Source organism: Rhipicephalus sanguineus, unplaced genomic scaffold (genome assembly GCF_013339695.2).
Source record: "Rhipicephalus sanguineus isolate Rsan-2018 unplaced genomic scaffold, BIME_Rsan_1.4 Seq225, whole genome shotgun sequence".
In the NCBI taxonomy this organism is placed as follows: domain Eukaryota; kingdom Metazoa; phylum Arthropoda; class Arachnida; order Ixodida; family Ixodidae; genus Rhipicephalus; species Rhipicephalus sanguineus.
Window position 1 is genome coordinate 262,200 of NW_023614810.1, and position 12,638 is coordinate 274,837.

General features: G+C 46.7%; 1 protein-coding gene across 1 annotated transcript in view; it reads left to right on the forward strand.

Annotated features, from left to right (window-relative positions):
• LOC119376791 (prothoracicostatic peptides) overlaps positions 1–12,638 on the forward strand; it is a 233,173-nt gene that overhangs the window by 178,490 nt on the left and 42,045 nt on the right. The window contains exon 2 of the mRNA XM_049411487.1: positions 2,171–2,375. Coding sequence (XP_049267444.1) covers positions 2,175–2,375 — 201 coding nt within the window. The 5' untranslated portion in view covers positions 2,171–2,174. The remainder of the gene's footprint in view (positions 1–2,170; positions 2,376–12,638) is intronic.

A 12,638-nucleotide genomic window follows, 5' to 3' on the forward strand; every position in this document is an offset into this window, starting at 1 on the left:
CCAGTTGTTCTCTCCATGGTGACTGTGTGGTGGTGTGATATAAGATAAATAGGCGAGGATTCAGGAAATAAACTTTAGTTTGAAGTTGGCGCTTGTCCTGTGCACTTATTCTTCGCTTGTGTCCGTGTCTCTTTGCGCTACCTGCCTTAACATGAGTTCCCACAAACTAGCCCAGTTATCCGTTCTCGTAAGCAACTGGCGCTTCGCGGGAAATCCGAATTTCCTAGTCAGCGAACGCGGCTACGGCACGCCAGCAACTCAAGTTAGAAACGCATACCGCGTTTTTCACGAGCGAAAAACAAGACATGCAGCGGACGCCGGCGTTGCCGCCGACTGCGTCGGTTGCTATAGCAACGGTGCAGAAAGCATTTTTTCTCCTTAAGTTGCGTCTTCCCGCCGATAGATACCCGCTGCGGTCACCGGACCGACAGACGCGCGCCGTTGTTACTTTGTCTGGTCGAACGCGCTCTGCATGCAAGCCGAGGAGTGTCCACACCTAAACAGTATATATCTTACACCGTGGTTGCAGTAATACAAGCTTCGCGTTCATGGTGTACTACGAAACAGTTATTCTTACTTTACGCAAACATTATATAGACAAGCAGTTGTATAGCTTATTTAATGCATAATGACGATTTCGTTTCTCTAAGTTTAAGGGACCATGGGATCAGTCAGTCAACACTACACAAAAACGTGCGACTATCGACGTGACCACCGCCGTCGCCTCTTTGTACACTGGTCCGTCGCGCTTGCTGTACGTTTCTTTGACGCGACGGTGACGCGACGGAGCGTATGACGGCTGTGTGAATGAAGCCTAAAGCTGCCAAAGAGATACTTTCACGGCTGCTGTCTCGCTCCAGTCACCTTCTAGATGGGCAACGTGAGTTTCAGAACTATTGTGATGTTGTGCTCGTGAGCCCTTGCATCATTTTTTTATTTGCGGAGTAATTTGGTGTATATTGCAAGTACACTATTATGCTAATAAAACAGGCTTGCTTCCAAAATCTTTCTTGGTGATGTTCCTTTTCACGCGCACACGTCATTAGAGAGACGCAAGACGCAATAAAATCGCGTAGTTAACAAAAGCATGTAAAAGAGCAGCAATTTTTTTTTAATCGCGCAATTGCACCATGTCGCTACGAGTGACGGAGTACACGCTGCGGGCACGGGAGCTCTCGAGGCTGATGATAAAACTCCCATCTCGTCTAATTTTTCTTTACAGTCTACCTACAATCTGTAGGATGCTCTCAAGGAAACAGCGATTTTACGCCGGCATAGAGATAACATAAATGAATGAGGCAAGCTGCAGCCAGCTTGCGCAATGCGGAGTTTACCTTGCTTGCCCGTGCTTCGCTTGTCCTTTTCTTCACTGTGTCAAGAGTGGTTCCGACAAGATCGTATTTCTCCTCGGCCTTGTGCAAGAAAATGATAACTTATTTGAATAAAAGTATGTGCTTGGGATTTATGAACACAGAGCTGAGCTCTCTTTCAGAAATGTGCTGGTGCGCTTCAACGTCCTTACAACGTGTGCACTGCTCGGGTCATGTGTTTTGCTTCGTTTCCTGTTTTACGCACTGACCTCCATTAAAAAGGCTGGACGGCGCATCCCCGCTCTGCGAGGCGGGCGCTTGTGAAGCCCCGGAAGGTCCCTGTTTGTCCCGGAAGCTGGCGTCTTCTGTCCGTCTCAGTCGCGCAATTCAAATATTCTCGGGTGGCAGCTGTTGTTATGATCGTTTTTCTTTTTTATTTTTTCAAACTCTGCGATTACGCCTCACTTTAGACGCCGACGAACGCTACACGAAAGATGACAGACGCCGTGCCGACACCGTCCGAATATGGCGGAGTGCTGCAACGTACAAAATTCGTAAAAAGTAATGCAACTTTGAGGTACTTACGCGTGAAATGTCTTCCCTGACTACTTTTCCGGTCGATTCGTACAGTTTACTGCGCTACAGGCAGGTATTTATTTAAAAAAAAGAAGAGAAAAGCTCTCTTCCGGGACAAAAACGGCAGCTTCCGGTGGCTTCACGCCCGCGTGCTCGATGCGCCATCCAGCTCCTCCTAGTGGAGATCAGTGGTTTTACGTTGCTCTTACCTACAGTTTTGTTTGAGAATAGCGCAGTCAAGTGCAACGAAAAGCAGAGGAGGGTTTCAAGACGCTCTCCTGCAGGGGGATGGCCCGCAGCAGCGTTCCGACAAGCGGGGTGTGGATGCTGGCGCTGCTGGTGCTGGGCTCGTTGCTAGGCGCCCTCGGCGAGCCGCAGGCCGGTGGCGACTGGAACGCGCTGTCCGGCATGTGGGGCAAACGTGCCTCCTCCGACTGGAACCGCCTCTCCAGCATGTGGGGCAAGCGGGGACCCTACGGACCCTACCAGGTACGTCTGTCTGCACCATTCCGTCAAATGTTCCGCAGCTGTTCTCAGTGTTCTTATTACGGCAAGCTGGGCGAGTTGGTAACTGAACATAAGAGAACTTTTTTGTTGGGCGAGTTGGTGCACGTTCATAATTGCTTTTAGGGCGCGAGAGAACACAATCACAAGAAAGGACACGGGACAGAGCGCCACTAACAACTGATCTATTTGCATAAATACACGTACATATGTATCATCTCGGCGCGCGTGCGCAGCAAACATGTTCGCATCAATGGTGGTCAGATAAGGCATGCTCACTAAACTTTTTCTCACATTTATACAACACTACGGAAGTGTCACTAACGCACATGTCACCTTTTTCGCCGATACCCTACGCTTCCATCAATTCTCTGGCTGTTTTATCTTTGATTCTGGCGATAACTCGCACGTCAGAAAAGCGTGGTCTACAAGAGCTTGAAGGGCAATTCCTTATATGCTTAAGCAAATTTGTGCCCTCTTTATCTTGCTCAACATTCCTGGATGCCCTGATCCGCTCATTTAAATATCGACCAGTTTGTCCTATGTAGGATCAGCCGCATGTAGGAGGAATATCATAGACTATCTCTTCGGCCACAACCTCTTGCATTCCCTATTCTTTTTTTTTCTATTTGAGAGCAAAGCCCTCCGAGCTTCCTAGGAGCTGAAAAGACGAGCGGAACGCCATGTCTGCTCGCAACCTTCTTCAGGTTATGGGCCAGCTTGTGCACATACGGCAGGGCCACCGGTCTGACCTCTTCACGAGGGACCTCAGCTACAGTTCTGGGAGACCTTCATTTTTTTAAGAGGCTTTCAGCGACACCAGTGACAAGCGAACCAGGGAACCCAGCTGCGTTAGAGCATGCGTTATCCGACCGCCATTGATGCGAACCTGTTTCCTGCGCACGCGCTGAGAAGGATACATATGTACAGTACGGTCCACTCTTACAGGGAACACGCGAGCGCGTGGCTGACAGCCCGCGCGGCGCTGACTAGCGGCGAGATTTGTAAATGCGGCGCATGCGCATACACTTGTAAGAGCGGCGCGCACCCGAACGCCGTAATGAATCTATACGCGTGCGCTGCATTTACAAATCTCGCCAGCAGTTAGCGCTCCGCGGACAGCCGGCCACGCGCTCGCGTGTTCCCTCTAAGAGTGGACCATACTGTACGTGTATTTCTGCAAATAAATCAGTTGTTAGTAGCGCTCGGTCCCGTGTGTCCTTTCTTGTGATCGTGTTCTCTCGCGCCATAAAAGCAATTATGAACAGAACCAACGTTCGCTATGAGGGCAGCGTGTGTGTCCGTTCCTTTCAGTCCTCCGTCCGGGTCGCGCTGCCCTCATAGACAAAGTATGCTCTCCGTGTTGTCGGTCATGCAGGAATTTTGGCCCCAAATAATTAAGACACTCGCACTGTCTCCTACGTTTGCACGAAATACTTCCTAATATGTTCCGAAGCAGTGGATAAACAAACGGGAAGTGCAGACGCAGTGATCGAGCGTTCGCCCCACATGTGTATGTGACAGTTATTTTCTCTGAATATCATCTTACGTTTTCGAAGGGTTGATGTTATGTAAGACCGGTTTCTCGCTTAATCGTTGGCACACACTTACTTTATTAGTGTGATCGTCGCAACGGTCAACTAACTTCCCCCACCACCTCGTCAAAACGGTCAGAATTACCGCATGTGTGAAAGGACAGGAACGCAATGTACGCGTTATTCGGCGAAAGCAGTAAGCAGGCGAAGTATTACGACTGACGTGTATATTTGGAGATCGACGCTCATCGCAGTACGGTGCATGCGCCGGGAGTAAATTTCCGCAAAGCTTTAGAGCGCGAACAGGGCACCTTCGCTGCATGGACAACAACGCACGGAGCTCTTGCGAATACTCGTGGTACGCGTAGCTGTGCTACAGGGGGCGATGGGAGAAAATAAACTACATATTCTGGCAGCGGGAGTTGACAAAGTCACGAAAGACGGCGCACGCTGTGCACAAGTTAAATGGGCTTAATTTTACATGCGTACCATGGCAGCGGTAGTTCCAAGCACACTTTTTAGCTGTCGGTTTGCTATTCTGTTATGAAGTCAATAAACAAAAAGCCACGCGTAGACAAGGCAGCTAAAATCGGTATTGGAAGAGGGCCTTGGGTTTGTATTATTAATGAGAAAACATGCACAAAAGTACAATGCATCTTCAAGAAGAGTGCAATTCAAATCAACACTCAAATACAAAGGGAACAAAAGGATGCATACTGCATAGGTTTATAATTAGTTGTGCAGATAATGGTGTTTAAGCCTAAGTATAATATTAAAAGGACGGTGAAGTCTGAGGATGATATTGATTGTCGCCTTGATTTCTTTTTCAATTCGACACGCTTTCATCGGCTAATACATGTGTCATACGGGCACTTTTGAAAGGCCATCTGCTACGTGGCCATCGAAACGCCGCAACTCTATCGACTACACGTGGCGAAAACTCTTTGTGGCAGCACAGCCACGGCTACGGAACCGAGGCACACACTTTTTAAATGCGAAGAATTTCTTAGCGAACTTCTGCGACTTTGAGCGTATCTATCTATCTATCTCTATATCTATCTATCTATCTATCTATCTATCTATCTATCTATCTATCTATCTATCTATCTATCTATCTAGCCGCCTACGACTTTGTGCTCTCTGGTCGCTTGGTTAATCGAATGTACACCAAAATTGGTATGGCGTTACTGCCTGTATGACGAACATAAATGACAAGTCATAACATGAAAATCATGACACGCATGTCATGTACAGCATGACTTACGTGCCACGCTCATGGGGCGCTGGCGGCCGTTTCGTTAGGTTGATCTACCCCGGAATTGGTATTGCGCGACGTCACTGTGTGACAAACATGAAAACACGAGTTAACATGAAAGTCATGACACGCATGTCATGTACAGCATGACTTACGTGCCACGCTCATGGGGCGCTGGCGGCCGTTTCGTTAGGTTGATCTATCCGGAATTGGTATTGCGCGACGTGACTGTGTGACAAACATAAAAACACGAGTTAACATGAAAGTCATGACACGCATGTCATGTACAGCATGACTTACGTGCCACGCTCATGGGGCGCTGGCGGCCGTTTCGTTAGGTTGATCTACCCGGAATTGGTATTGCGCGACGTGACTGTGTACGAACATAAATAACACGAGTTAGCATGAAAATCATGACACGCATGCATGTACAGCGACTTACGTGCCACGCTCATGGGGCGCTGGCGGCCGTTTCGTTAGGTTGATCTACCGGAACTGGTATTGCGGTCGTGACTGTGTGACAAGCATAAAAACACGAGTTAACATGAAAATCATGACACGCATGTCATGTACAGCATGACTTACGTGCCACGCTCATGGTGCGCTGGCGGCCGTTTTCGCTAGCTTGATATACACCGAAATTTTTTATGCGCGACGTGACTGTGTAACGAACATAAAAAACATGAGTTAGCATGAAAATCATGACACGCATGTCATGTACAGCATGACTTACGTGCCACGCTCATGGTGCGCTGGCGGCCGTTTCGCTAGCTTGATATACACCAAATTGGTATCTTGCGACGTGACTGTGTGACGAACATAAATAACACGAGTTAACATAAAAATCATGACATGCATGTCATGTACAGCATGACTTACGTGCCACGCTCATGGGGCGCTGGCGGCCGTTTCGTTAGGTTGATCTACCCGGAATTGGTATTGCGCGACGTGACTGTGTAACGAACATAAATAACACGAGTTAGCATGAAAATCATCACACGCATGTCATGTACAGCATGACTTACGTGCCACGCTCATGGTGCGCTGGCGGCCGTTTCGCTAGCTTGATATACACCGAAATTGGTATTGCGCGACGTGACTGTGTAACGAACATAAAAAACATGAGTTAGCATGAAAATCATGACACGCATGTCATGTACAGCATGACTTACGTGCCACGCTCATGGTGCGCTGGCGGCCGTTTCGCCAGCTTGATATACACCAAAATTGGTATCTTGCCACGTGACTGTGTGACGAACATAAATAACACGAGCTAACATAAAAATCATGACATGCATGTCATGTACAGCATGACTTACGTGCCACGCTCATGGGGCGCTGGCGGCCGTTTCGCTAGCTTGACCTACCCCGAAATTGGTATCTTGCGACGTGACTGTGTAACGAACATAAATAACACGAGTTAACATGAAAATCATGACATGCATGTCATGTACAGCATGACTTACGTGCCACGCTCATGGGGCGCTGGCGGCCGTTTCGCTAGCTTGATCTACCCCGAAATTGGTATTGCGCGACGTGACTGTATAACGAAATAAATAACACGAGTTAGCATGAAATCATGACACGCATGTCATGTACAGCATGACTTAAGTGCCACGCTCATGGGGCGCTGGCGGCCGTTTCGTTAGGTTGATTTACCCGGAATTAGTATTGCGCGACGTGACTGTGTGACAAACATAAAAACACGAGTTAACATGAAAATCATGACACGAATGTCATGTACAGCATGACTTACGTGCCACGCTCATGGCGCGCTGGCGGCCGTTTCGCTAACTTGATATACACCAAAATTGCTATCTTGCGACGTGACTGTGTGATGAACATAAATAACACGAGTTATTATGAATGTCATGACAGCATGTCATGTACAGCATGACTTACGTGCCACGCTCATGGTGCGCTGGCGGCCGTTTCGCTAGCTTGATACACCGAAATTGGTATCTTGCGACGTGACTGTGTAACGAACACAAATAACACGAGTTAACACGAAAGTCATGGCACACATGTCATGTACAGCATGACTTACGTGCCACGCTCATGGTGCGCTGGCGGCCCTTTCGCTAGCTTGATCTACCCCGAAGTTGGTATTGCGCGACTTTACTGTGTGACGAACATAAATAACAGGAGTTAAAAAGAAAACCATGACACGCATTTTCCTCAATGCCATACAAGACGATGTATGCAGCTCTTTGCTGGCTGCTTCGCATTATTACATCGATTCCCACAATGCGTGGGATCTGCCGGCTTTTTTACTGCGCTGGTGCACGTAGTCCGCGAAAGCTCACTTTGTCGACTATGTAGCATAAAAAAAGATACAAATAAAAAAAGACCTTATGTTCAAGATTCGTTGCATTGTAAGTAAGAAGGCTTAAGTAGTGAAATATTTTTGTTTTCAAGCGAAGTTGCGCTGACTGACCTGTGTAGCTAGTAACGCGGTGTTCCAAAAACCCTGATCACCCACAGCAACAAATAATAAATAAAACAAACTCATTTTTTCTCGTGCTGGGATTGATCTAGGGTCCCCAGGTGCGAATGCGAGTGCCTTGAGGCCTAGTCCATGCGCCCTTTTTATTTTGTTTCTTTATTGCAGTGCTTCAGTTTTCAAGAGTGACATGAAAGTACACGCTGTCTGGAATTGTTCATATGAAACAGAGATTCCACGTCAGGTACCCAACCGAATACGTCCTTTGCATTTTCTGCAGTTCAAGAAACGAAGTCAAGTGACTCGCGAAAGTAATGTATGGCTCGTTGGGCATCAACATCAGCATGGCACACAGCCATTCGGGACCTCCAAATATTCTACAGCGCCAATAGCATTGTAATATCATAGGGAAATCCATCCTCGTTTTCAATGGCCAGATACCTTATTCCCTGTGCGTCCAACGGCAAGCCCTTGTTTAATGTCCTTTACAGGACGTCCCAAAAAAAACATCCCATCCCTGCATTCCAGAAAAACATATGCTCAATAGTTTCTGGTTTGCGACATGAAAAGCAGTGGTCACGCCATGCAACGAACAGCCCTATTCAGACAACGATGTCTTAACTGGCACAGCACCTGGATGTAGCTTAAAGACGAAAGTTTTCACCCCCAGACGCACAGGCATGCTTTCTACGCATTTGAGCACTTTGCTCCATGTTCCACCACAGCACTGAGAGCGGCACAAGGAAATTGGGAACCATCACACAAATCCTTATATAAAACATTTTACAGGAAAGAGTGCTTAAATACCAATAAAATCCTACCTTCACGAAGCGAAATGACTAGATGATCTCTTTAAAGTAACCTTGTGTTCTACCTTTCAATGTAACAGAACACAGACGAACTTGGGCGAAGCATTGGCCGAGCGCACTAAGCAGACCAGGCGTAACAAAGGGTCCTGAACACCACGAAGGTACAAAAAGCAATTTACGAGCTGTCGCAGAAACAAATGCGACAAACCCAAACCATCGTCACGCACACGTCAAAACGGGTTCGTCCGGCTAGTTTCTGAAAATTGATTCGAGAGCAATGCAGGATTGCCATACGTACCACAGCTTTGCAATAAGAACAGGTTACAAATGGCAGCGCGAGCAAAATGGATAAATCCTTGCCCTCCCATTATTCGGCCTTTTCTCGGATTTGAGCTGCCTCTCTACGACAATAAGGATCACTGTCGCTATAATTTTCCAGGGATATGCCTAAGTATTTTACCGGTGTTGTCAGCCATTGGACGTTCCGGAAATAGTTTGGCGTGAGCTCCCAATCTCCATGCCAGAAACCAAGACATTTTCTTCAATTCACTTTGCTTCCTCGAACCTTACAAAATAGGGATGGTCGATTAAAAATTTAAATCGATTAATCGTTAATCGTTCATCGATTTAGCCTTTCATCGATTAATTGATTTCTATGCGATGTTTTATTCGATTAATCGACATTTTTTATGGGTGTTTTAAAAAAGATATCTCATTGTTTGAGAGGCATTGTTTGTGTTTGATCTGACCGAAGTCTTTCTACCAGACGCGCTAGAAATCACATGTGCGCATTTGCGGCTTCGTGAGAATTCGCACTTTCGCCCAATGGTTACAGGGGGCCCGTCGTATTTGGGTGATGTCACGGATTGAAGGATCTGTGGCCATCATCCATGGACGATTCCGCCGCAGGTCGTATTTCCTCGAAGCCTGCCTCCTCGAGCGCACCGAAATCGGAGGCGTTGTCGGTTGCCACTCTGGTCGAAAAGACGCACCGGAAAGATGCAGCCTGGCAAAATCCCGCGAAAGGGAAAGCAGAGACGAGGAGGAAGAGGAAGCAAATAAGACGCTTGCACTCGTAGGGACGCAATCTTTTCTCCGTTTGTACGTTAGATATTGTGGAAGCCTTCGATAATACTACAATTGCAGACTGACGCAATCTCTTTTTTGAGCAGCTAAATAGCGCGGACTTCTGGGACGAAAGACAGGAGAATGCGACACAACAAGCGCTTTTTTGAGGTCACCCATGCGAGATGCATGGCACAGCCACATACTGGCCTGAAACACACCGCTTATTATTATTATTATTTATTATTATTATTATTATATTATTATTATTATATTATTATTATTATTATTATTATTATTATTATATCATCATCATCTGGTGTCTTACGTCCCAAAACCAGGATGATTATGAGAGACCCCGTTTCGGAGGGCTCCGGAAACTTCGACCACCTGAGGTTCTTAAATGTGCACTTAAATCTAAGTGCACGCCCCTCAAGCATTTTCGCTTCCACCGAAAAAGCGGCTGCCGCGGCCAGGATTCGTTCCGGCGACCTTCGCGCCAGCAGTCGATCCCCGTAACCACTAGACCACCGTGGAGGCCGAACTGTCAGCGTGTCATGTATCAGACATTAGAACATAAAACGAAAAAAGTAGAACTTTAAGGGCTCGTTTTTCTTTGTTAAGACCAACGAAAAGCATATATCCATGTATACAGTGGACTAGGGGATGACCGCCGCTGCAGCTCAGTTGGTAGATCAACGGACGTGTTATTCGAAGGTCGCAGGTTCGGTACCTGCCAGCGGCAAGTTTCCTTTTCGTCCACTTTACTTTTATCACATTTACATCGTAGTTGCTACAAATAACATCCCCTATACTTTCCTTGGCTTTTTTGTCTGTTAGTTCTCATTACAACACATTGTATTTCGCGACTGTCCTTTCGCGTAACAGCAGTACATGGGGGCCTCTATAGGCTGGCTGACGTGGGAGTGCGAGCATTAGTTGAAAGCTGTATTTCTCCCGGGTCGTTAGACCATTTTCATAATTCACGAGCGCGCTTCCTTGCGCTGCATACTCGCCGAACTAAAGGCGGCACCTGTTGTGCTTCAAGTGGAGACGAGGTCGTAGTTGCACGGGCTGGGGCTTGTCTATTATGTGTGTTTATTTAAATAGAGCTGAGTCTACATTTTCCGCGTCATAGCGCAAGCAAGCTGCGCTTGAACACGCTGTTTGCGGAAGTGGCTAGAGTAACTGCTATGAACTGGGTTAACGGCATCGCAGGAAAGCTAGCTTTACAATCATGAAAAGGGTATATATACGCTATCAGGCGGACATTTGTGCTAGTTGGTAATATAGTATAATAAACAATATTATCCCACTTCATCATCATACTTCATCACTATTTTCCCCCGTTGCTCTTTCCCCAGCGCAGTGCAGGAGGCCTGGTTGTACTCGCTCAGGCCGCTCTCCCTGCCTTCTAATATATTTCTCTCTTTCATTCATTGGTAAACAAAAATCTTTTATTGCTCAGGAGTAAAATATAATGGCAATAAGAACCAGTCAAGAAATAAACAACGCATATTACAATGTGGCACCTCTTGGACCACTGTATAGTGCAGTTAAACAAGAAAAAAAAAAAATAAAACCTGAGAGTTATACTAATATGTGGGGTTTTACGTCCAAAAACCACGATATGATTATGAGGGACGCCGGAATGGAGCGCTCCGGAAATATTGGCAATCTGGTGCTCTTTAACGTTGACTACATTGCACAGTACATGGGTCTCTACCATTCTGCCTCCATCGAAATGCGACCGCCACGGCCGGGTTCGAACCCGCTTCCTTCGGGTCAGCAGCCGAGCGTCGTAACCACTGAGCGACCATGGTAGACCTGAGAGTTAAATAAAATACCCAAGAAAGTTTCCATAGATACTGCAGGCGAACAAAATCACTAGTTTATCAAAGTCAAGGAGAGCGGAGTTTGTGCGATGAAACACGATGAAACAGCGCGGAGCCGAAAACGAACACAAATAAACTTAAGAGCTAGACGATGCATTAGCACGCCTGAAATCTACAGAAAACAATAAACTTCGCCGCTGAGCGTTGGCGCACCGCCTTGCTGCTTTCATTCAATAAAGCCATAGCGCTGAAAACACAGGGACCAAGGAAGACGTCCTGCGAAGAGGACGCAGCTTTTTGAGCGAATACGAATTTATAACAGCCCAACATTTTGAAACATAAAAATCGCTTATATGTAATAGAAGAGCGACCTGATTTTCAAGATAAGTTACACAAAAGATCTTGGCTATGTAGCAAGATACCGATAATTTATCCCAAGAGGCGGATTCGTGCCTTCGAGAACAGGGTCTTCAACCTTGTAATTTTGCTCATGGTCATTTTTCTTTGGAGGATGACTCTTTGGCACATTAAAAAGTGGCGAGAAGCAGGTGATATCTAAACAGTGTCCGTCGCTGGCTTCGAGTAATGCTTGCCACCTGTATCACACATCGCAGTGGTCGTTTCACAGCGAAAGCTGTTATGAGATCATTTCACCGGCCGTTTTTGGCGCCGTAATTGTCCGCCGCCGCCGCCGCCTGTGTCCGTAACCAGTATCGCTCGAAATAAGAAAAAAAAAACGAAATAAGAAAAAAAATTGCAGGATAGAACGAGGTTCGAACCTGGGCCCTCTGCGTGGAGCCCAGTATTCAACTTCTGAGCCATGCCGGTGCTTGAAAGTGCGTTGCAAAAAGGTCCTATACAGGCTTCATGTCGGGAAAGAACCACATTAGCATATGCAATATAGCGTGGTGGAAGAGTAAAATAAGCACCAAGCGTCGCACAACGCGAATTCTGTAACCAGGCGTCACACAATGCGAATTGCGCAAACGATAGTTGTTGAATGCTTTGAACCCATTAGAAAGCGCTCTGGCCATAATTCTTCATCGTCATCAGGCACAGCATCAACAAAGTGCGCAATAATGCCTTACATGCGTTTAGCATGTACCAACGCTCTCCGTAGAATGACGAAAAATGGCACAGTGCCTGCTGCCCTAATTCTCAAAAAATTACAATGATTTATAGCGTAGTGGGTTCCTCGCAAGTGCACTTTATTGGTTGCCAAGGAAGCCCATAAGCGCATGGTCCACTTCCTCGTGGTCTTAGTGAAATTACAATGATTTATAGCGTAGTGGGTTTCCTCGCAAGT